This window comes from Trachypithecus francoisi, unplaced genomic scaffold, assembly GCF_009764315.1.
Source record: "Trachypithecus francoisi isolate TF-2019V2 unplaced genomic scaffold, Tfra_2.0 Lachesis_group14, whole genome shotgun sequence".
NCBI lineage: Eukaryota > Metazoa > Chordata > Mammalia > Primates > Cercopithecidae > Trachypithecus > Trachypithecus francoisi.
Window position 1 is genome coordinate 33,712,207 of NW_022681459.1, and position 24,935 is coordinate 33,737,141.

Consider the following 24,935-nt stretch of genomic DNA (forward strand, 5'->3'; position numbering starts at 1 on the left):
CTGTGGTTCAGTCCAGAGGGACCATCCTTGGGGACCACTCTTTGCAACTCTAACAAGCCCTGATCACACACACACATGTGTGTGTATATTTGTGTTTCAAAGAGTCTAAACTGCATGAACGGAAATGACCATTGTACCTAGGCTCACCTATGGTATGCCTTGAGGTGAATATTCCCACTCCCCTCCCCCGCCATGCACCCCAATTACTCTCCTTTCTGCCTACAGCAAAGCTTGAAATAACAGAATTTATGTGGTATGGCTTTCCCCCTTCAGATTAAGTATTGTTCTCCCCAGACTTTTTGAAAATGAAGGGACTGGCCAGAGGTGGTGGTTTACGCCTATAATTCTAGCACCTTGGGAGGCTGAGGTGGGAGGACTGCTTGAGCCCAGGAGTTTCATTTTTTTTGTTTTTGGTTTTTTTTTTGAGACAAAGTCTTGCTCTGTTACCCAGGCTGGAATGCAGTGGTGCAATCTTGGCTCACTGCAACCTCCATCTTCCAGGTTCAAGCTATTCTTGTGCCTCATCCTCCAGAGTGGCTGGGATTACTGGCGCATGCCACCACGCCCAGCTAATTTTTGTATTTTTAGTAGAGATGGGGTTTTTCCCTGATGGCCAGGCTGGTCTCAAACTCCTGACCTCAGGTGACCCACCTGCCTTGGCCTCCCAGAGTGCTGGAATTATAGGCATGAGCTACAGCGCCCAGCCAAGACTCTGAATTTAAATCCTGACTCTGTCATTCATTAGTTCATGACCTCAAGTATGCCATTAACTACTTTGAGTCCTGGTATCCTTGCTGTCAAATAAGATGAGAGTTCCTACACTTACAGGTCTGTTGGAACACATAATTTTTAAAATATATGTAAAAATTAGGCTGGGCATGGTGGCACATGCCTTTAATCCCAACACTTTGGGAGGTTGAAGCGGGCAGATCACCTGATCCCAGGAGACTAGCCAGGGCAACATTATGAAACCCCATCACTACAAAAAATACAAAAAAATTAGGCTGGGTACGGTGGCTCACGCGTGTAATCCCAGCACTTTGGGAGGCCAAGGCAGGCAGATCACCTGAGGTCAGGAGTTCGAGACCAGCCTGACCAATTGGAGAAACCCCATCTCTACTAAAAAAAATACAAAATTAGCCAGGCGTGGTGGCAATGCCTGTAATCCCAGCTACTCGAGGCTGAGGCAGGAGAATCGCTTGAACCTGAGAGGTGGAGGTTGTGGTGAGCCGAGGTTGCGCCATTGCACTCCAGCCTAGGCAACAAGAGCGAAACTTCATCTCAAAAAATATATATATATATTAGCTGGGCATGTTGGCGCACGCCTGTAATTTCAGCTACTCAAGAGGCTGAGGTGGGAGGATTGCTGGAACCCAAGAGTACGAGGCTGCAGTGAGCCATGATCACGCCACTGCACTCCAGCCTCGGTGAGAGAGTGAGACTCTGTCTCAACAACAACAATGAAGGTGCTAATATGTAATTTCTCAGATTCAATACAACTCCAAGGAGGAAGAACAGGGACTTTAGAGTGAAGGAATGGATGCATAGACAATCAAGTAGAGTTTCCTTATATTTTCCTCCATGTATTACAGAGTCGCTTCTCACAACTCAGAATGGCTGTATGTCTCAATGCCTTGATCAATGGGACAGACACCAATCCAAGGAGGGGCCATTGGAAATGTCACCTGTTCCACCATGATGAAGCATTAGCTTTGGCTCCTAATATTGAGCTCAGAAGTGCTGTCATACAGATCACCCAGGAGAGCTCACTGTGATGGTATAGCTCACTGTACTGAGAGGGAAACCGAAGACCGGAAGTGGCCAGTGTTCTGCTCAAAGTGACCAGCACATTGGTGATAAAATATGAGCCAAAGCCTGTGTGTCTTGTGTCTAGGGAATGAAAAATGACAGTAGATTATAACAAGCTTGATCCAGTGGTAACTCCAATTGTAACTAATAATTATAATTACAATGATAGACATTTTCCTCACTGGAATTAATAAATCCATTAATAATAATTAAGTACTTCAACCTGGTGAGTGCACTTTGCTCCATTTCAATACACAGACATTGCCAAAAACACTTAGCATTCACCTTGCAGGAAGAGTCATACACCTCCACTGACCTGCCTTAAGTATATAGCAGCAGCCGGATGCAGCAGCTCACGCCTATAATCCCAGCATTTTGCGAGGCTGAGGTGGGCGGATCATGAGGTCAGAAGTTTGAGACCAGCCTGGCCAACATGGTGAAACCCCATCTCTACTAAAAATACAAAAAGTAGCCAGGCTTGGTGGCAGGCGCCTGTTATCCCAGCTACTCAGGAGGCTGAGGCAGGAGAATCGCTGGAACTGGGAGGCGGAGGTTGCAGTGAGCCGAGATCGCACCACTGTACTCTAGCCTGGGTGACAGAGCGAGACTCTGTCTCAAAAAAAAAATAAAAATAAAAAATAAAAAAAAGGATATAGCAGCTGTCCAGCTATGGGCGACAGTCCATTCCACAGGGACCTGTGCATCCCACAGGACATGCTGCTGTCCCACTATTTTGATGAGTTCATACAGAAAGGACCTGGAGAAGAGGAAGCAGCAAGTGCACTAGATGCCTTGGTAAGGTACACTGTGACAAAGAGTAGAAGATTAAAAACGAGACAGGGGGGCTGCCACTCCAACGAAGTTCCTGAGGTCTAGAGGACTAAGAGGTGGCAGTGTATTTTCTCCAAAGTGCATGACAAATTGCTGCACCATAGTCCCCTTCCTCTAAGGAGGAGGGACAAGCCTCTGAGAGCTTCTTTCCATTTTGGAGGCAGCGGAATACCACATCAGGTGTCGTGACCTGGCACATTTATCAGGTGACTTGAAAACCTGGCAGTTTTGAGTGGTGCTAAGCAAGAGAAGTATTTCTCTAGTGGGTCGAAGCCAAATTCACGTTGCAGAGTACTAGCAACTATACACGATCACGGCCCCAAGCCAAGCTCAAAGAGCTCTGCCACTCAACCCTTTAGCTTTAGGAGAGCCTGTGGTGCTCAAAGTGGCAGTTAAAATACTCTAAAAAGAGGTCACAATGCAAAACCAAAGCTTTTTAAGTTGAGCTACTCTCCTTCAGCAAATTACTAGCCTCTTTTATATATATATATTATATATATTTTTTCATGTGTATAAATAAATATACATTTTTCATATATATATAAATATATATTTATTTATATTTATTTAGAGATGGGGTCTCACTATGTCACCCAGGCTTGAGTGCAGTGGTGCTATAACAGCTCACTGAAGCCTCGACCTCCCAGGCTCAAGTGATCCTCCCACCTCAGACTCCTGAGTAGCTGGGACCACAGGTGTACGCCACTATGCCTAGCTAATTTTTTCTTTTTTTCTTGTAGAGATGGGGTTCTGCTATGTTGCCCAGGCTGGACTCAAACTCCTGGGCTCAAGAGATCCTCTTCTCTTGGCCTCCCAAAGTGCTGGAATTACAGGCATGAGCCACCATGCCCAGCCTGCTATCCTCTTAAGGAGAAAGAGCTCCTGGCCTTGTCACTAGGCACTAGTGGGGAATAAACACCAGGCTGCAGGATGCCACAGGGCCATGTACTTATCATAACTGGGTGCTGTATGACACCCTCCTACTAAGGTTGAGTGTGCCCTGTAGCACTCTGTCACTGAATAGAAGTGGTATAAACCAAACTTGCCCAATGTGGGCCCCAAAATTTCCCATGAATAGGTCACTCACATCAGTTTGGACCTAAAAGGTATTGAAGGACTTAAACCTATCCTATAGACAGGTTTTTTAGCATGGACTTTTTTTTTTTTTTTTTTGAGACGGAGTCTCGCTCTGTCGCCCAGGCTGGAGTGCAGTGGCACAATCTCAGCTCACTGCAAGCTCCGCCTCCTGGGTTCACGCCATTCTCCTGCCTCAGCCTCCAGAGTAGCTGGGACTACAGGCGCCCGCCACCTCGCCCGGCTAGTTTTTTCTATTTTTTTTTTTTTTAGTAGAGACGGGGTTTCACTGTGTTAGCCAGGATGGTCTCGATCTCCTGACCTCGTGATCCGCCCGTCTCGGCCTCCCAAAGTGCTGGGATTACAGGCTTGAGCCACCGCGCCCGGCCGGACTTTTTTTTTTTTTTGAGACGGAGTATCGCTCTGTCACCCAGGCTAGAGTGCAGTGGCGCAATCTGGGCTCACTGCAAGCTCTGCCTCCCAGGTTCAAGTGATTCTCCTGCTTCAGTTGTTCACGCCATTCTCCTGCCTCAGCCTTCCGAGTAGCTGGGACTACAGCTGCCCGCCACCATGCCCGTCTAATTTTTTTGTTTTTTTTTTAGTAGAGACAGGGTTTCACCGTGTTAGCCAGGATGGTCTTGATCTCCCAACCTCATGATCTGCCCGCCTTGGCCTCCCAAAGTGCTGGGATTACAGGCATGAGCCACTGCGCCCAGCCTAGCATGGACTTTGCCTCTTTTTAGTTTTCTTTTTTTTTTTTTTTTTTGAGATGGAGTCTCACTCTTGTTGCACAGGCTGGAGTGCAGTGGCACGATCTCGGCTCACTGCAACCTCTGCCTCCCGGGTTCAAGTGATTCTCCTGCCTTAATCTCCCAAGTAGCTGGGATTACAGGCGTCCGCCACCATGCCTGGCTAATTTTTGTAGTTTTAGTAGAGATGGGGTTTCACCATGTTGGCCAGGCTGGTCTCAAACTCCTGACCTCAGGTGAACCCCCCCCGCCTCAGTCTCCCAAAGTGCTGGGATTACAGGCCACCACACCCAGCCTGTCCCTTTTTCAAAAGGTTTGGTTGGACAGACAGTCTTAGATGAAGCAGAATTTGAAGACTGGTTTCAAGGAGGTACAGGGAAACACTAAGTGGGTTTATCTTTTAAAATTAGCCCAGAACCTGAAAATATAGCTGGGCACCGTGGCTCACGCCTGTCATCCCAGCACTTTGGGAGGTCGAGGTGGGTGAATCACCTGAGGTCAGGAGTTCGAGACCAGACTGACCAACATGGAAAATCCCGTCTCTACTAAAAATACAAAATGAGCTGGGCATGGTGGCGCATGCCTGTAATCCCAGCTACTCGGGAGGCTGAGGCAGGAGAATCACTTGAACCCGGGAAGTGGAGGTTGCAGCGAGCCAAGATCACGCCATTGCACTCCAGCCTGGGCAAGAAGAGCAAAACTCTGTCTCAAAAAAATAAATAAATAACCCAGAACCTGAAAGTATACATAAATATGTTTCTGCTTATCAGAATCCCCTTCCTGCTGCAAAGAGTCTCTTCATAATCATGCACAATCATGGACAGTATGACCTTCTATCTGTAGATGGCATTCAACTGCCTTCCTTGACCATCCTGGTGCTTACTCAGTTGGGTGATAAAGCAAATAGTGTAGAAAGCACAGAAAACGCCCATGGACTCAACAATAGGGACTTCCTGGCACCAAGATGACTAACCCGCCTGTTCCCCTATGCAACCAACCCTGAGCACCCAAAGATGGCAACACATTTCAGAGCTCCAGTCAGCTGCTGAATGGAAGAAGGGGAACAGACATTTGACATAATTAGAATAGGCAGATGTGCTAAATTTGAGTTTTTAATTCCTTTCATGCTTATGCCAGCTGTACCAAGTATCATGAGACAGCCACACAATAGTTATTACCTCTGTCTTCGTGGGAAGAGCCCCACTTTTGTTTGTGACTGTCCCCCTACTCCCCACGGTGCAGATATGAGCCCCAGTGGTCTAATCCAGTCTTGTTGATCTTGTGCTAGTGCTATGGTTTGATGGTTTGTGTCTCTTCCAAAATTCAGGTTGAAATTTAATTTCCAACGCAACAGTATTTAGAGGTAGACCTTTGGGAGATTGATTAGGCCATGAGAACTCCACCTTCATTGATGAGACTAGTGCTTTATAAAAGGGCTGGAGGGAACTAGGCAGGCTCTTTTTGCCTTTTTCCCCTTTGTCTTCCTACCAGGTGAGAACACAGCATTCGCCCTTTCTGCCATGTGAGGACACAGGGACAAGGAACCACCTTAGAAGCAGAAAGAGCAGCCCTCACCATACACTGAATCTGCTGGTGCCTTGATCTTGGACTTCACAGCCTCCAGAACTGTGAGAAAGTAAATTTCTGTTCTTTATACATCACCCAGTCTCAGTTATTTTGTTATAGCAACAAAAATAGACTAAGATCGCTAGTAAGCCAGCTGTTTTGAGACAGGGGCTCACTGTGTCATCCAGGCTGGAGTACAGTGGCACAAGCAAGACTCACTGCAGCGTTGATCTCCTGGGCTCAGGTGATCTTCCTGCTGCAGCCTCCCGAGTAGCTGGGTCCACAGGCATGTGTCACCATAACTGGTTGATTTTTTTTTCTTTTTTTTTTTTTTTTGAGATGGAGTCTTACTCTGTCGCCCAGGCTGGAGTGCAGTGGCATGATCTTGGCTCACTGCAGCCTCTGCCTTGTGGGGTCAAATGATTCTCCTGCCTCAGTCTCCTGAGTAGCTGGGACTACAGAAGTGTGCCACCACACCCTGCTAATTTTTGTATTTTTAGTAGAGATGGGTTTTCGCCATGTTGGTCAGGCTGGTCTGAAGCTCCTGACCTCAGGTGATCCACCCGCCTCAGCCTCTCAAAGTGCTGAGATTATGGGCATCAGCCACTGCACCCAGCCCATAGCTGGCTAATTTTTTGTAGAGATGAGGTCTCACCATATTGCCCAGACTGGTCTCAAACTCCTGGACCCATGCAATCTTTCCTCCTTAGTGTAATTCCTCCCAAAGTCCTGGGATTACAGGGGTAAGCCACCCTGCCTGGCCAGGCCTGGCTTCTAAGAACTTCCTTTCATGCTATGAGCTGCCCCAGTGTCCTTCGAGCTATTACATTTTTGATTCTGTTAATCAGAGTCAGTTTGTGTTGTTTGCAATGCAAGAACTGCATTAGATACGCAGGAGGAAAGTGATGCCCAGGAAGAAAATACTTGTTTTAGGTCAGTTAGCACTTGTTGGCAGACATGAAATTAGAAATCAGGAGTCCTCTCTCTTTCGTAGCACAGGACTGTTTGCTCTACCAAATCCTGGAAGATGTGTCTTGCAAGGTGAAACTCCAGGCAGAGTAAGAGGCTGGATGAGGAGCTGATCTGGGCCTGGAGCTTGCCAGGCCTCTTCCTGCTTCCATGTCCCTCAGCCTGCAGGCTGCAGCACTCCTCATTAAAGGGCATTCAGGGGGTACACAGGAAGCACTTACCTTCCCAGCGTGATGGCCAATGGACCTGCAAGCAGTGCTCCAAAGAGGCCTCCTAGGGGATATAGAGACACGATGATGGACCACACAAGTAGAACTAGGTGGTCAGACAGTGGCTCTCCAGTACGCGCCTGCCACGTCTCATTGGTGAATTCCTGAATGTGCTGTGGACAGAAATGCCAGTCAGCCTTCTGGGGATGGGGGCATGGGGGCACTAGACAAGACAAGCCTTCTCCCCAACAGGGTTCCATGCTTCTGCAGAACAGGCAATAAGAACAGGCACCGTGTCTTCTGAGCTCCCCGTGGAGCAGGAACCAACTCACCTGAGCACCTCCCCTGTGCAGGGCACCATGCTGGTTCTTATCCCTCAATATCCCTCAGAGCCTAGCACTGGACATGCCCCATTCGCCCCTCTCTGCAAAAACACTATTTCTCCCTACTCACACAACACTTCTGACAGCAAATGCGTGGATTTTTTCCACATCAAGCAATTCTCTAACTCTCCGGACACGAGCTGGTGTACTACAATGGAATCCCATTCTGACACTATCCACCTGGAGTTAGCATCAGATCCCACAAGTCAAAGGGCTCCGTTCCACAAGACTGTCCCCTCTTCAGATGCCAACTGCAAGACCAGGTCTCCTGCACTTCTGACCAACTGGCCATCAATTGGGGATTCCTAGGACCCTTTCCGTGGGTTTGATAATTTGCAACAATGGCTCACGAAACTCAGGAAGGCCCTTTACTTACATTTACTGGTTTGTTACGAAGGATACAACTCATGAACAGCCATATGGGAAAGGTACACTGGACATGGTCCTGGGGGAGTAGGTTGCTAGAGGCTTCCATGTCCCCTGCAGGAACACCACCTTCCCAGCACCTCAATGTGTTCACGAACCTGGAAGCTCATCAAATCTTGTTCAAGAGCTTTTATAGACCTTATATCTTCAGCTCCTCTCCCTTTTCCAGAGCTCTGTGAATGGGACTGAACATTCTGACCCTCTAATCTCTTGGTCTTTTTGGTGACCAGCTCCATCCTGAGGCAGTCTAGTGGCCCTACCCTGTCACCTCATTAGCATATGCGCAGGTATGATGAAATGGGGCTCATTGCACATAACAAAAGATGCTCCTATCACTCAAGAAATTCCATGGCCAGGCATGGTGGCTCACACCTGTAATCAGAGCACTTTGGGAGGCAGACATGGGTGGATCACCTGGGGTCAAGAGTTCAAGACCAGCCTGGCCAACATGGTGAAACCCCATCTCTCCTAAAAATACAAAAAAAATTAGCCAGGTGTGGTGGCAGGCACCTGTAATCCCAGCTACTTGCAAGGCTGAGGCAGAAGAATTGCTTGAACCCGAGAGGTGGAGGTTGCAGCGAGCCAAGATTGCGCCAATCTTGGCAAGTAATCCTCTTGCTTCAGCCTCCCGAGTAGCTGGGACTACAGGCGCCTACCACCACGCCCGGCTAATTTTTTTGTATTTTTTTAGTAGAGACGAGGTTTCACTACTTTTGGGAGGCAGCCTCCCAAAGCACTGGGATTACAGACATGAGCAACCATGCTCAGCCTTGGTCACTGTCAAGACTGGGGATTAGGCTCAGGGAGAGGTGAAATGACTTGTTCACAGCTTTAGCCATGGGTCAGCGTTGTACCAGGTAGTTTGGACTCCCCAGACTCCAAACCTCAGGTGAGTGAACCTCCTAACATGGTTAGGAAAGAAGTGGGGAAGACATGGGCACCGTTTTGTTGGTTAGCGATGAAATGCCATTTGCAAAAAAAAAAAAAAAAGAAAAGAAATGCCATTTGCAGGTCTCCCGACAGAACAGAACACAAGGGAGGGCAGTGGGTTCAGGTGCTGGGCCAGCTCTCCCCTGCCCAGCTCAGGGCAATGACTGGCAGCCTAGTGCCCACCAGCTGCCTCTCGGGGGAGGAACTGTCCACAGGAGCTGGGACCAGGGCCAGCTTCCCCGACATTGGCTGGAACTCCTCAAGAGTGACCATTGACAAAGATTCTCCTCAGAGTTTTCTAAGCTCTTTTTTTTTTTTCAAAGATAGGGTCTCCATCCCAGCACTTTGGGAGGCCGAGATGGGCGGATCACGAGGTCAGGAGATCGAGACCATCCTGGCTAACACGGTGAAACCCCATCTCTACTAAAAAATACAAAAAAACTAGCCGGACGAGGTGGCGGGCGCCTGTAGTCCCAGCTACTCAGGAGGCTGAGGCAGGAGAATGGCGTAAACCCGGGAGGCGGAGCTTGCAGTGAGCTGAGATCCAGCCACTGCACTCCAGCCTGGGTGACAGAGCGAGACTCCGTCTCAAAAAAAATTAAAAAAAATAAAGATAGGATCTCCCTCTGTTGTCCAGGCTGGAGTACAGTGGCATGATCATAGCTCACTGCAGCCTCGAACTCCTGGGCTCAAGCCATCCTCCCACCTCAGCCTCACAAGTACCTGCAAATGCAGGCTCATGCCACTGCGCCCTGTTGAATATTCTTTTACTTCTTTGTACATACTGGATCTTGCGTGTTGCTTAGGCTGATTTCAAACTCTAGGGCTCAAGCAATCCTCCCACCTCGGCCTCTCAAAGTGTTCAGATTAGAAGGGTGAGCCACTGCACCCGGTATTCTGAGCTCTTTTTCAACTAGGTCTCAACTTTTGGACTTCTGTGTTCATCTCTGCCTTGTTCAGTTTTAGCAAGTGTCCTGCTAAGTTGATTTAGCTAGAATCCTCATCCTCCACATCTGATCACTTTCAAAATCTAATCGGCCTCCTTATCCTCTGCCATCCTCCATGATGTCTGGTTACCCTGGCCTGCGCTCAACAAGAATCCTGTTGGGTCAATTTAACCAGAATCCCCCACAAACGCCTGATGATCCTCTTAGTCATTGTGCAACCACTGTCCCCACTCTACTCCTCGGCTATCAGTTCTCACTTGCCCATGCTGTATTTGAAGTTGAATCCAATCTTTCTGCCTCAGGGCAGGACCCCATTGCCGTGGTCCCTCCAACTAGTGCTTGCCACCTCTTGAATAAAGTCTTCATTAGTGTGCTTTGACAAGTGTCACTGAATAGTTTTTGTTTTTGTTTTTGTTTTTGAGACGGAGTTTTGCTCTTGTTGCCCAGGCTGGAGTGCAATGGCGCAATCTCGGCTCACTGCAACCTCCGCTTCCCGGGTTCGAACAATTCTCCTGCCTCAGCCTCCCAAGTAGCTGGGATTACAGGCACGTGCCACCATGCCTGGCTAATTTTGTATTTTTAGTAGAGATGCGGTTTTTCCATGTTGGTCAGGCTGGTCTGGAACTCCCAACTTCAGGTGATCCACCTGCCTCAGACTCCCAAAGTGCTGGGTTTACAGGCGTGAGCCACTGCGCCCAGTCTTTTTTTTTTTTTTTTTTGAGAGGGAGTCTCCCTCTGTCACCCAGGCTGGAGCACGGTGGCGAGATCTCAGGTCACTGCAACCTCCGCTTCCTGGGTTCAAGCGATTCTCCTGCCCCAGCCTCTGGAGGAGCTGAGATCACAGACACGCACCACCATGCCCAGCTAATATTTCTACTTTTAGTAGAGACAGGGTTTAATCATGTTGGCCAGGCTGGTCTCGAACTCCTGACCTCAAATGATCTGCCTGCCTCAGCCTCTCAAAGTGCTGGGATTATAGGCATGAGCCACCATGTCCAGCCTGAATAACTTTTTTTTTAACAATTAGAACTTAACACTATTCAGCAGGGTAGGGGAGGCCTCTGAGCCTAGGAAAGTCTCCTTTGTGGGGGCTGGTGATGGCCGTGGGAGGTAAGGTCTGAGTGACCTGCCCAGCCCGGGATGGACCCCTCTCTAGTCTGAGTGTGCACTGAAGTGGGTGCTCAAATGCTTGATGAATGAATGAATAAATAAACCAATGCATCACGCCTGTAATCCCAGCACTTTGGGAGTCCAAGGCAGGCAGATTACCTGAGGTCAGGAGTTTGAGACCAGCCTGGCTAACATGAGGAAAGTCCACTTCTACTATAAATACAAAAAAATTAGTCAGGTATGGTGACAGGCGCCTGTAATCCCAGCTACTCAGGAGGCTGAGACAGGAGAATCACTTGATCCTGGGAGGCAGAGGTTGCAATGACCTGAGATCTCGCCACCGTGGTCCAGCCTGGGTGACAGAGGGAGCCAAGATCACGCCATTGCACTCCAGCTTGGTCAACAAGAGCAAAACTCCATCTCAATAAATAAATAAATAAACAAACAAACAAACCAATGCAGCCAGCTCAGACCTCCCTTTCTAAATTCTCATCCTTGCTTTAAGAGGCTGGGCTGCTATCATTCTTTTTATTCCCATCTCTATCTTCTGCTAACAACTATTACTTTGGAGGAAGTTCTCTCCATGGTCAAGTACAGCTCTTGGTTCCCCCATAAAGGTGATTACCTGGCCCAGATCTGGCCAATCCGAGCATCGCAGCCTCCTGACCACATTACTGGTCTGGGAGTGGACACGTAAACCAAACCAGCCCCTCAGGCTCTTCCCTGCCTTTCTACATGAGCTAATCTGGAAGACTTTTGTTGGTTGGGGGAGTTCTCAGCTGGCAGGGAGTGAATCTGGTGACAGCAGCTCCCCAACTGGGTATGAAAACAAGGCCAAGGCAGGCACGGTGGCTCATGCCTATAATCCTAGAACTTCAAGAGGCCAAGGTGGGCGGACCACTTGAGCTCAGGAGTTTGAGACCAGCCTGGGCAACATGATGAGACCCTGTCTCTACTAAAAAATACAAATAAAATAGCTGGGCTTTGTGGTACACGCCTGTGGTCCCAATTACTTGGGAGGCTGAGGTGTGAGGATCGCTTGAGCGCCTGAGCTTGGGGCGGAGCAGAGGTTGCTGTGAGCCGAGATTGCATGACTGCACTCCAGCCTGGGTGACAGAGCAAGACTCTGTTTAAAACAAACAAACAAACAAAAAAAAAAAAAACAACAGAGAGAGGAAAATCAGGGGCAGGACAGCCACAGTTCTGTCCCAGGGCCTGGTTCCTGCAGCTCTCCCCCAGTGCTGTGTGAGGCCCCATATCCCATCATTCCCAGTTATGACTAGGTACTTGCCCTTCTTACTTAAGCAAGTTAGAGGTGGGCTTCTATCACTGGAGCTGAAAGACCCATCCTTTCCACAGACCCTCACAGAACATCGGCTTGGGCCAGGCTATGACCAAGTGCCGGAGATTCAAAGATGACTCAGATGCTGAGAGTGAATCAGCAGGAGAGAGGAGATGGACACAAAACAGCCCTCACACAGCCTGAGCGAGGACAGCCTACACCAAGGGCTGGAGAGGGAAGAAGGTTTCAAAAAGGTGGTGGTATCTGGGGTGGGCTTCTACAGGTGGAACAGAGAGGGCCCCTCCATGGAAGGAGGCTTAGAGGAAGGGCTGTGTCATAGGCATTTGAGGAACTATACTTAACTTGCTTTGGTATCAGGGTTGGGGGAGCGGAGGTGTGAGACAGTGAAACCAAGGGGTTCATTTGTCAGATCTGCCTGTCCGGCTTGCTTTTGGTCAGTTGGCTTTTTAAAATTTCTTCTTCCTTTTTCCATGAAGCTGAGGCCCTGGTAGCTCAAGGCCTCGCCGCTGAACACGGAAACTTAACCTCCACTAGCTACTTTATAAATAACATTCATGAGACCGGGTGTGGTGGCTCATGCCTATAATCCCAGTACTTTGGGAGGCTGAGGCAGGCGGATGACCTGAGGTTGGGAGTTCGAGACCAGCCTGACCAACATGGAGAAATCCCGTCTCTACTAAAACTACAAAATTAGCCGGGCGTGGTGGCACATGCCTGTAATCCCAGCTACTCAGGAGGCTGAGGCAGTAGAATCGCTTGAACCCGGGAGGCAGAGATTGCAGTGAGCTGAGATCACGCCACTGCAAACCAATCTGGGCAACAAGAGCAAAACTCCATCTCAAAAAAAAAAAAAAAAAAAAACAATTCTGAGCAGGGGAGTGACTTGAAGAGATCAGGATGGGGAGAGGCTGAAGGCAAGGAGGCCAGTGAGGAGGCTGGGCCAGAACTGGGAATGTGGTGGAGACATGGGGAGAAGTGGCTGGATTCTAGAGGTAGTTAGGAAGGACTTGGTGTTCAAGAGACGAAAAGAAGTCAACGCTGACCCCCCCATCACTAGGTGGAAGATGGAATCATCCGCTGAGATTAGGGACTCACGAGGACATGCAGGTTTGGGGGAAGATGTATGCTTAGTTTGAACCTGCAGGAACCTGTGGGCCAACCCAATGGAGACAAACTTGTGGCAGAAAGCGCCACCAAGTGGATGCCTGGCTGAAGCCCCTCAGTGGGCAGCTGTTAGCCAGTACCCACTCAGACAGGAGCAGTCGACAGAGAGGATACGTACCGAGGTCGGGGCATTGATGATAGACAGGTTATAGCCAAACTGAAAAGTCCCACCAATGCCGGCAGCACAGATGGTCAGGAGCAGGATCCTGCCCTGAATCTGAGGAGAGAGGGGAGAACACAGAGTGACCAACAACAGCCACCACCCCTCTCCCTGGACCAGAGCTGCCAATCACAGCACTGCAATTTATCTGAATCAAGCAGTGATGTCTCCACTTTGCAGATGAGGAAAGTGAGGCTCAGAGAGGAGTTAACCCGGGTCACATGGCTGACAGGTAGCAGAAGAATCCAGGCCTCCTGCTCTGAGTCCAGGGCCCCACTTTACCCTCATGCCACCCATAGCCCCAACGTTTCCTGGAGCTGGAGAGCAGTTCCCATCCCTGCTTGTTGGGCTGCCCCTGAGCACGTCTGCTGTGTTAGGGGAAGACAGTCCCCTGTGCTGGGGCCCCAGCAGAGTAAAGCTCTGCCTCCAGCAGGACAGGAGCCCCTGACTTGCCCCAGGAAAACGTTCTCCAACAGAGTGGCCAGGCTCCAGGAATCTGGGCTGAGCCTCCTTTTCTTACCTCCCACCAGCATGTTTTGCAACTAGGCTAAGAAAAGAAGCCACATGGACCTGCAGGTGCAAGGACTTGGGGACATATGAGCAGCAGAGAGGCAGCATAGATGGCCAAGGTGCCTGGTCCCTATCCCAGCTCTCCCCTTACTTCCTCATCCTAAGTCACCTCCTTACCTGGACCTGGAGATAATGAAGCCTACTTCTAGGCTGGGTACACATGAGTCATGCACACTTGGTACACAAAAGGACAGTGAAACACCCTTAGAGATGGACAGAGAATTCCCAAAGGCATCCCCAATGCCTCATCATTTATAGTTGGGAATTTCTCTCTTTTTTTCTTTTTGAGGAGTCTTGGCCAGGCTCACACCTGTAATTCCAGCACTTTGGCAGGCCGAGGTGTGTGGATCGCGAGGTCAGAAGTTTAAGACCAGCCTGGCCAAGATAGTGAAACCCCATCTCTAGTAAAACTACAAAAATTGGCCAGGCGCGGTGGCTCATGCCTGTAATCCCCACAATTTGGGAGGCCGAGGTGGGCGGATCACCAGGTCAGGAGATCTAGACCACCCTGGCTAACACAGGGAAATCCTGTCTCTACTAAAAATACAAAAAATTAGCCGGGCCTGGTGGCGGGTGCCTGTGGTCCCAGCTACTTGGGAGACTGAGACAGAAGAATGGCGTGAACCCGGGAGGCAAACAGTGAGCTGAGATTGTGCCACTGCACTCCAGCCTGGGTGACAGAGCGAGACTCTGTCTCAAAAAAAAAAAAAAAAAAAATAAGCTGGGCTTGTTGGCAGATACCTGTAATCCCATCTACTCAGGAGGCTGAGGCAGGGAACTGCTTGAACCGGGGAGGTGGAGGTTGCAGCGAGCCAAGATCGCACCACTGCACTCCAGCATGGGCACAGAGTGAGACTCTGTCTCAAAAAAAAAAAAAAAAGAAAAAAGAGAGAGACGGAGTCTTGCTCTGCTGCCCAGGCTGGAGTGCAATGGCGCAATCTCGGCTCACTGCAATCTCCGCCTCCCAGTTCAAGTGATTCTCGCACCTCAGCTTCCGGAGTAGCTGGGATTGCAGGCATGTACCACCACGCCCAGCTAATTTTTGTATTTTTAGTAGAGACTCCTGACCTCAAGTGATCTGCCCACCCTGGCCTCCAAAGTGCTGAGATTACAGACGTGAGGCACTGCACCCAACCTGTAGTTGAGGTCTTCTGAGGGATTCACAAAATTGTTTATCTTTCTCCTTTTGTGATTTTTTGTTTTGTTTTTTTGAGACAGGGTCTCATTTTGTCACCCAGGTTGGAGTGCAGTGTCGGGATCTTGGCTCACTGCAGCCTCAACCTCCTGGGCTCAAGTGATCCGTCCACCTCAGCCCCCCAAGTAGCTGGGACTACAGGCATACACCACCACGCTGGGCTAATTTTTTTTGTATTTTGTTGTAGAGACGGGGTTTCACCATGTTGCCCAGGCTGGTTTCAAACTCCTGAGCTCAAGCGATCCACTCGCCTTGGCCTCCCAAAGTGTTAGGATTACGGGCGTGAGCCACCATACCCCGTCTACTCTTTTGTGATTTTTAATTACAAAATGACACATTTGTTAAGATTTTTGAAAATTCAGTATATACTGAAAGTTCTCCACTCCTCCAAAGGCACAACAATGAACTCCTTCCCTCAGGTATTTTCCTAGATATTTGCAAAGTAGTTGACTTTACAAAAATTGAATCGTTGATATCTTCCCCCAAAAATTACTGCCTTTCTTGTTCTGGCAAATTGTTCTGTAAAATTAAATGTATTATTTTTGAAAACTTTGATACAATTTTCATGACAGAAGGATGTTTGGCTAAGGTTTTCTGAAGTTTCCAGAACCTACGGACTATTTATTCATTCATTAGTCAAATACTGAGTGTTGGCCGGATGCGATGGCCCATGCCTATAATCCCAGCACTTTGGGAGGCCGAGGTGGGCAGATCACTTGAGGTCAGGAGTTCAAGACCAGCCTGGCCAACATGGTAAAACCCCGTCTCTACTAAAAATACAAAAATTACCCAGGCGTGGTGGCAGGCACCTGTAATCCCAGCTACTCAGAAGGCTGAGGCAGGAGAATTGCTTGAATCCGGGAGGCAGAGGTTGCGGTGAGCCCAGATTGCGCCACTGCACTCCTGCCTGGGCAATAGAGTGAGACTCTATCTCAAAAAACAACAACAACAAAAAAAAACCTGAGTGTTTATCTCAGCCAGGAAGTGTGCTGGGGAGGCAAGATATAGTTGGGAAAGCGCCAGTTGTGCTTTCACCATTCAGTGAGATACTGCACTGGAGGGTGGGGGAGCAGAGGAAGTGGCTCTGGAGGGCAGAATCCTGCTGAAGGCTTTGCCATAGATCTGGAGACAGGTTGGTGACAGGGGCCCTGGCTGCCCAGAGTTCCCATAAGGCCTAAGTTACTTTCTCTTAGGCTGGAAGCCTTAGGAAGAAGCCAGGTGAGAAACCTGGAGCCTGGTCCCATTGGGGCCACATTACAGCTCCACGGGGGCTTCATGGAAGTAAGAGCTCCCTTAAGACAGCAGATCTGAAGGAAGCAGCGAACACAGTGCTTGATAGCAGCTGAACTCATGTAGCAGGAGATGTTGACAGGCCTCTAAGACTACAGGAAATTGTTGAATTCAATGAGATCATGCATGGAGATTGCCTATACCGTGCCTGGTCATGGTAAGCATTCAGACATTAGCTATGATATGGACCATTAATTCGGCAAACAAAGATTTATTGCCTCCCTATTATGGTCAATAATCCTACTGTTCTGGGTGTTGGGATACAGCAATGAACAACAGACAAAATCAATGAACTATCAGAGCTTTCCTTCCAGCAGGGAAAGACAAGCAATCGCAAAATGAACGAGCAAAATATATAGTACATCAGCTGGTGCTACAGAGACTTAAAGCAGGGAAGGGGCGTAGGAAGTGTTAGGACCAGGTGGTGCTATTTTATTTTTATTTTTTACAGACAAGGTCTCGCTAGGTCGCCCACGCTGGAGTGCAGTGGTGAGATCCTATTAGATCCCTGCAGCTTCAAACTCCTGGGCTCCAGCGATCCACCCACCTCAGTTGGTGCTATTTTAAATAGGGCTGTCAAGGAATACAAGTGCAAATGACGACAAAGGAGGTAAGGGAATGTGCCATGCAAATACCTAAAGAAATCAGTCCAGACTGGGGAGGAACCCATAGAAGTGGTGGGCAGTGCAGGTGCTCTCCTCTGGCTGCGCCCGTTCCCTCTGTGAGGCAGGACGCCAGGTCAGAGCTGAGGGAGCATGAGGAGGAAAGAGGCGAGGGTGGGAAAGAGTCACGGGAAGGAGTGAGCGGTCAGGACTGCCGTGCTCGGAGGGCTTACTGCCTCTGAGGTCAGGGCTGATCGGCAGAGGATTTAGCATCCTTGGGGGCTGGGATGCCAGGGTCCAGCAACCTTGCTCTGGCCCACAGGCCGACCCTGGACGTAAACACCTGCCTATGGACATCTGAGCCTAGCACCTAACGCCATTGTACATACAAGCACGATGTTTTTGAACATTTGACGACTTAGTGAAGCCTCCAAGGTGGCTATACAGGCGCAGTTCACTCAGGTCCGCAATCCCTCATCTGAAATGCCTGGTCTGGGCAGGTATGATAATTCAGACCATTCCAGATCGCAGGAGGGCATCGAGCATTCGGAAGAGGGGCCTGAGCGGAGGTCTTTCTGTCCCAGGGAGACCCCAGCTGCCATTACCAAGCGGTTAACCGGGCGCATGCGCGCGGAGGGAAGGTCGGCGCGCGTTACCCAGTTGTGAAAGAGGGACTAGCGCACGCGCAGTAAGCGTTTGAGAGGCGCAAACCAGTCGAGACCAAGCGGTAGCACAAGCGCAGTGGGTATTGAGAACCGCCGCACATGCTGAAGGTTCGCACAACGCTAACCAGTGGCCGGGACTGGGGCCCGAGACTCAAGCGCAGGCGCAGTGGAGCGCAGAGCCGGTAGACTGTCGCGGAGGGCGCCTGAGGCGCAAGCGCGGACCCGCAGCGTGTTAAGAGTTACTGCCGGTGCTGGGGAGCTCACCGCCGCCGTGGGGGGAGGGGGTCGCCGCCGCGGTGGCGCGGGGTTTGTCGCCACCGTGCGGTGGGGGGGGTCGCCGCTGCTGGGGGCTCACCTGCGTCGGAGGCCGTAAGGACGGCTCCAGTTCATCCTCCATCCGCCTCCTCCGCAGCACTGCGGCTGAAAAGCTGCTCACTTCTCACTAAGCTAAACCCCAAGCTCATCTCTGCAGGCCGGAAGGGAGCTCTGGTCCAAAGTCATCTCGGCCAAGCCCCTGCATTCGCCCCCGCAGGTGCCAGCACACGACTCTGGTCGCCGCGCTCCCAAGTCCTCCCCCGACGTTCCGGCCCTGGCCCCTCGTCCCCCTCCCTTGCTGCAGTCTCTGGACTAAATGTCTGAAAGTCTCTGTCTCTCGCTGGTGGGACCTCAGCCGCAATCCTGCGCGACCCGCTGCGCCGGTCGCCCCTGCCGGCCGCCAGAACCTAGGAGGCCCCTGGCCCTGGGCGCTCTCGGGAGGGCCAAGCCCTTTTGTGCACAGATGCACCCCCCCACACACACACCCCGCCAGACACTTTGGTTCAGGTATCCTTGACCTTTCCCCAGAGGAGGGGAAAATTAGGAAGGACCGAAAGACAGACCCACCAGTCTGCTGAGCGCTCTCATCTGTGCGTCCTGGGCGGAGCGAGAGACTCGGCGGAATGCGGGTAGGAGAACCGGTCTGAACCGGTCTGGAGTTGCCGCCAGGGATCCTTTGCGTGAGAGGCAGGTCCTACCTATGGTGGGGGCACTTGGAGTTGAGGAACCACGAAGTCCACTGGACCGGATTAATCTTTTATCCTTGAGGGCTTCTCAGGCCCTGCATGGAATCCAGGAGCTGGACAAAGATCAGCTGAAACCAGATTTGCCAAAGATGCTATTTGTGGTCACAGAAACATAGAGCTGAACATGACCTTAGGTAGTCATCTGAGCAAAGACTGTGATGGGCATTGTAGTAACTCTATTGCTCAGACTTGGTTTTTGTTTGACTTTTGCTGCTCTGAACTTTAATTCCTAAAAACACTGCATTTTTAAGGAAAAGCACAAATAAAATATTAGCAGTTATCATAAATAGGTATTTTATTACATGATTTTCCTGCATCTATTAAGATGGATCATATGGGTATTCTTTAAATCTGTTAAGGAGATCAGTTATATCAATAAACTTTCTAATGGTAAACCATTCTTGAATTCTTGGGGTAGAGGCAACCTGGTCATAATACTGTTGTAATATACATTGTTAGTTTCTTTTTTTTCTTTTTTTTTTTGAGACGGAGTCTTGCTCTGCCACCCAGGCTGGAGTGCAGTGACCGGATTTCAGCTCACTGCAAGCTCCGCCTCCCGGGTTTACGCCATTCTCCTGCCTCAGCCTCCCGAGTAGCTGGGACTACAGGCGCCCGCCTCGTCGCCCGGCTAGTTTTTTGTATTTTTAAGTAGAGACAGGGTTTCACCGTATTAGCCAGGATGGTCTCGATCTCCTGACCTCGTGATCCGCCCGTCTCGGCCTCCCAAAGTGCTGGGATTACAGGCTTGAGCCACCGCGCCCGGCCTATTGTTAGTTTCAACTGCTGATATTTTATTTAGATAGGTTAATTTTTTTCAAAACAACCATTGCCTTTTCCCCCTTCAAAAATAAGTGGGAAGTGGCCGGGTGCGGTGGCTCACGCCTGTAATCCCAGCACTTTGGGAGGCTAAGGCAGGCGGATCACGAGGTCAGGAGATGGAGACCATCCTGGCTAACATGGTGAAACCCCATCTCTATTAAAAATACAAAAAATTAGCCGGGCGTGGCGGCAAGTGCCTGTAGTCCCAACTACTCGGGAGGCTGAGGCAACAGAATGGCGTGAACCCGGAAGACGGAGCTTGCAGTGAGCCGAGATCACGCCACTGCACTCCAGCCTGGGCGATAGAGCAAGACTCCATCTCAGAAAAAAAAAAAAAAAAAGCGGGAAGTGACGGGCTAATAAATGGCTCTAGGACAATTGATTATATGGGGAAAAATGAAAACTGGACCTCTGTCTCACTTCATATACAAAAGTCATTCCAGGTGCACACAAACCTAATGCAAAAACCTAACTTTAAACATTTTAGGCTGGATGCAGTAGCTCCCACCTGTAATCCCAGCACTTTGGGAGGCTGAGGCAGGTGGATCACTTGAGCCCATGAGTTCAAGATGAGCCTGGGCAACGCGAGCAGACCCTCGTCTCTATAAAATAAATAAATAAATAAATAAATAATAAAAAATAAAAGTAAAGGCCTGGCGAGGCGGCTCACGCCTGTAATCCCAACACTTTGGGAGGCTGGGGCGGGCGGATCACGAGGTCAGGAGTTTGAGACCAGCCTAGCCAACACAGTAAAACCCCATCTCTACTAAAAATACAAAAAATTAGCTGGGCATGGTGGTGGGCACCTGTAATCCTAGCTACTTGGGAGGCTGAGGCAGGAGAACCACTTGAACCCTAAAGGCAGAGGTTGCAGTGAGCCAAGATCACACCACTGCACTGCAGCTCAGGCCACAGTGCGAGATTCCATCTCAAAAAAATAATAATAGCTGGGTGTGATAGCGCACACCTGTGGTCACAGCTCCTTCAAAGGCTGAGGTAGGAGGATTGCAGTGAGGGAGGTTGAGGTTGCAGTGACCCATTATTGTGCCACTGCCCTCAAGTCTGAGTGACAGAGCAAGATTCTATTTAAAAAAAAAAAAAATTAGGCTGGGCCTGGTGGCTCATACCTGTAATCCCAGCACTTTGGGAGGCCAAGGTGGGTGGATCATCTGAGGTCAGGAGTTCCAGACCAGCCTGGTCAACATGACGAAACCCCATCTCTACTAAAAATACAAAAATTAGCTGGGTGTGGTGGCACACGCCTGTAGTCCCAGCTACTCAGGAGGCTGAGGCAGGAGAGTCACTTGAACCTGGGAGACAGAGGTTGCAGTGAGCCAAGATCATGGCACTGCACTCCAGCCTAGACGACAGAGTGAAACTCCATCTCAAAAAAAAAAAAAAAAGAAAATATATAAAACTTTTATAACCTCAGGATAAACAAGGATAAACCATGCAGATTTCTTATGAGGATTTAACCTCATTAAAATTAAAAATCTGTGTGTCAAAAAACACCATTAATGGACCAGGCACAGTGGTTTACGCCTGTAATCCAAGTACTTTGGGAGGCTGCAGTAATCGGTGATCACACCACTGCACTCCAACCGGGGCAACAGAGTGAGACCCTGTCTCAAATGAACAAAAGACGCCATGAAAAGGTGAAACCTGGCCAGGTGTGGTGGCTTCAGCCTGTAGTCCTAGCACTTTGGGAGGCCAAAGTGGGAGGACCACTTGAGTTCAAGAGTTCAAGACCAGCCCTGGCAATGTGGTGAGACCACATCTCAATTAAAAAATATTTATAAATATATATATTTAAAATATATATGTAAATATATACTTTTAAATTATATAAACTTATATATTTTAAATTATATAAATTTATATATTTCAAAATATATAAATATATAAAATAAAAATATATATATATTTTAAAAAGGTGAAACCCAAAGCCACCAAGTAGAAGGTATCTACAACATATGACCAACAAAGTATTAGTATTCAGAATGTATACAGAATACCCACATACCAATAAGGAAAAGAAAATGGGCAAACAGGCTTGGCGTAGTGGCTCATGCCTATAATCCCAGCACTTTGGGAGGCCAAGGCGGGGCGGATCGCTTGAGCTCAGGAGTTCAAGACCAGCCTGGACAACATGGTAAAACCCCGTCTTTACCAAAAATACAAAAAATTAAACCCCATCTCTACCAAAAAATACAAAAAATTAAATCCCATCTCTACCAAAAAATACAAAAAATTAAACCCCATCTCTATCAAAAAAATACAAAAAATTAGCTTGGCATGGTGGCTTGGCCTGTAGTCCCAACTACTTGGGAGGCTGAGGCATGAAGATCACTTGAACCCAGGAGGTGGAGGTTGCAGTGAGCCGAGATCGTGCCACTGCACTCCAGCCTGGGCTACAGAGTGAGACTCTGTCTCAAAAAAAAAAAAGATGTGAACAGGGAATTTACAGAAGAGGAAACTGAAGTGACCAAAAAACTAATTAAAAGATAGCTGCATTAGTAATCAGGAAATGCAAATTAAATCCACATCAGCATATTGGTTCCCACTCAACAGAGTAACAGCTTACTCTGGCAATACCAAGTGGTGCTGGCAATCAGCTGGAACACGCATGTACTATTGATGAAAATGTCAGTTGGAACCAGGTGTGGTGGCTCATGCCTGTAATCCCAGCACTTTAGGAGGCCAAAATAGGAGGATCATTTGAGGCTGAAGTTTCAGACCAGCCTGCGCAATGTGGTGAGACCCTATCTCTATAATTTATTTTTTTAATTATCTGGGCACAGTGGCACACCACACAGCTGTGGTCCCAGTTACTTAGGAGGTTGAGGTGGGAAAAATGGCTTGAGCCCAGGAGGTCAAGGCTGCAGTGAGCCATGTTCACACCACTGCACTCCAGCCTGAGTGACAGAGTAAGACCCTATCTCAGGCTGGGCGCGGTGGCTCAAGCCTGTAATCCCAGCACTTTGGGAGGTTGAGATGGGCGGATCACGAGGTCAGGAGATCGAGACCATCCTAGCTAACACGGTGAAACTCCCTCTCTACTAAAAAAAAAATACAAAAAAATAGCCAGGTGAGGTGGCGGGCGCCTGTAGTCCCAGCAACTCGGGAGGCTGAGGCAGGAGAATGGCGTAAACCGGGAGGCAGAGCTTGCAGTGAGCTGAGATCCGGCCACAGCACTCCAGCCTGGGCGGCAGAGCGAGACTCCGTCTCAAAAAAAAAAAAAAAAAAAGGCCGGGCGCGGTGGCTCAAGCCTGTAATCCCAGCACTTTGGGAGGCCGAGGCGGGCGGATCACGAGGTCAGGAGATCGAGACCATCCTGGCTAACACTGTGAAACCCCGTCTCTACTAAAAAATACAAAAAACTAGCCAGGCGAGGTGGCTGGCACCTGTAGTCCCAGCTACTCGGAGGCTGAGGCAGGAGAATGGTGGTAAACCCGGCAGGCGGAGCTTGCAGTGAGCTGAGATCCGGCCACTGCACTCCAGCCTGCGTGGCAGAGCGAGACTCCGTCTCAAAAAAAAAAAAAAAAAAGACCCTATCTCAAAAAAACAAAGAAAAGAGAGGGGGGATGGGGAGGGAGGGAGAGAGGGAGGGAAAATGTAAATCAGTGCAATTTGGGCAGATCAAGGAAGTTGATTCACCTACGTCTCCCACCCAGCAATTCCACTCCTGGGTTTACCTTGGAGAAACTCTTAATCCCACATTCAAGAACTGTTCACAAATGCAGCATCGTTTGTACTATAGGAAAACTGGAAACAAATGTCAATCCTCCAAAAAAAGGAGAAATAAGCTGTGGAATAAGATAGAATACCACTCATCAGTGAAAATCAGTGGACTAGACTAGAGGAACAATATCAACATGTGTGAATCACAACGCTGCATGAACAAAGTTGCAGAAAGACGCACATGCGCCGGGCGCAGTGGCCCACGCCTGTAATCTCAGCACTTTGGGAGACCGAGGCAAGCAGATCACGAGGTCAGGAGATCGAGACCATCCTGGCTAACACGATGAAACCCTGCCTCTACTAAAAATACAAAAAATTAGCCGGGCTTTGTGGCGGGAGCCTGTAGTCCCAGCTACTCGGGAGGCTGAGGCAAGAGAACGGTGTGAACTCGGGAGACAGAGTTTTCAGTGGGCCGAGGTGGCGCCACTGCACTCCAACCTGGGCGACAGAGCGAGACTCCGTCTCAAAAAAAAAAAAAGAAAGAAAGACGCATACACTATTATGCCTATATATTGTTTGGAAATATACAAAACTGTACCTAATGTGTGTGGGAATACATGTCTACATAGTAAAAGCCTGGGGGCGAGCCTGGGGATAAGTTCCAAATTTAGAACTGGGTTTAACCTTGAATCCAAGACCCTGCCAGACTGGACCCTGATCTGGCCACCATTAACGATATCTGGCTGTCCCTTGATTCTCCCTGAAATGCCTCTTGGATGCCCTAAAACCACCGCCATCTCGTTGGAGACAGGTCCCCATGTGTGGGCTCCCCAGCCATTATTATCCTTTGGCCAGGAAGCTCTAGGTTTCACCTCAGCAAACATTGACTGGGAGTTTAACCTTGAGCATGTGAAAGTCATAGCTGTATTTGTAGCAGCCTGGTGCTCACATCCGCCCTGTGCAGTGCTAGGTACAACTACCTGCATGTAGATGTCAACCTCATTTACAGAGGGAGTCCCTGAGGCTCTGCGAGGCCAAGCCCGTGCCCGCACCAGCCCTACAGCCCGGCTGGCAGAGCTGGTCTTCCTCACATTGCCAGGGCCAGCCCGCTGACCCTCAGGCTGGGGCTCCCCGCCAGCCTCACCCCAACAGCGGGGCCAAATCTTATGAGTGGGAGGCACTGGGGGAGGGGTCAAAAGAACACCCCCTGACTCTTTCCGCCCTTGGCTTTCTGCATTTGATTCTCATCGAGTATGTTTCCCAGGTGAGAAGGTGGAGATGGAGGTGAATTGCCCACAGCCACCAGCTGCTCACACACCTTCCCACATGCTAGGGCCTCTTACTCCAAGGATGGGAAAACTGAGGCCTAGAGCCAGCAGAGATCTGCCCTGGCACAAGCAGGAAACAGGGAAGAGTGCAGCT

General features: G+C 49.4%; 2 protein-coding genes across 9 annotated transcripts in view; both read right to left on the reverse strand.

Annotated features, from left to right (window-relative positions):
* Positions 1-19,402, reverse strand: part of SLC2A11 (solute carrier family 2 member 11) — a 29,562-nt gene extending 10,160 nt beyond the window's left edge. For 3 of the 8 annotated variants that reach the window (XM_033233968.1, XM_033233965.1, XM_033233961.1), the window contains exons 1-3: positions 18,308-19,402; positions 13,589-13,687; positions 7,220-7,380 (exon numbers count right to left, since the gene is read on the reverse strand). In XM_033233968.1, the coding sequence (XP_033089859.1) occupies positions 7,220-7,380; positions 13,589-13,687; positions 18,308-18,349 (302 nt within the window). In that variant the 5' untranslated portion in view covers positions 18,350-19,402. Of the gene's footprint in view, positions 1-7,219; positions 7,381-13,588; positions 13,688-17,676; positions 17,899-18,307 lie in introns of those variants that run through there. The other 5 variants (XM_033233963.1, XM_033233966.1, XM_033233967.1 and 2 more) reach the window with 5 other exon arrangements.
* Positions 1-24,935, reverse strand: part of LOC117096507 (aggrecan core protein-like) — a 443,073-nt gene that overhangs the window by 158,233 nt on the left and 259,905 nt on the right. The window lies entirely within an intron of this gene.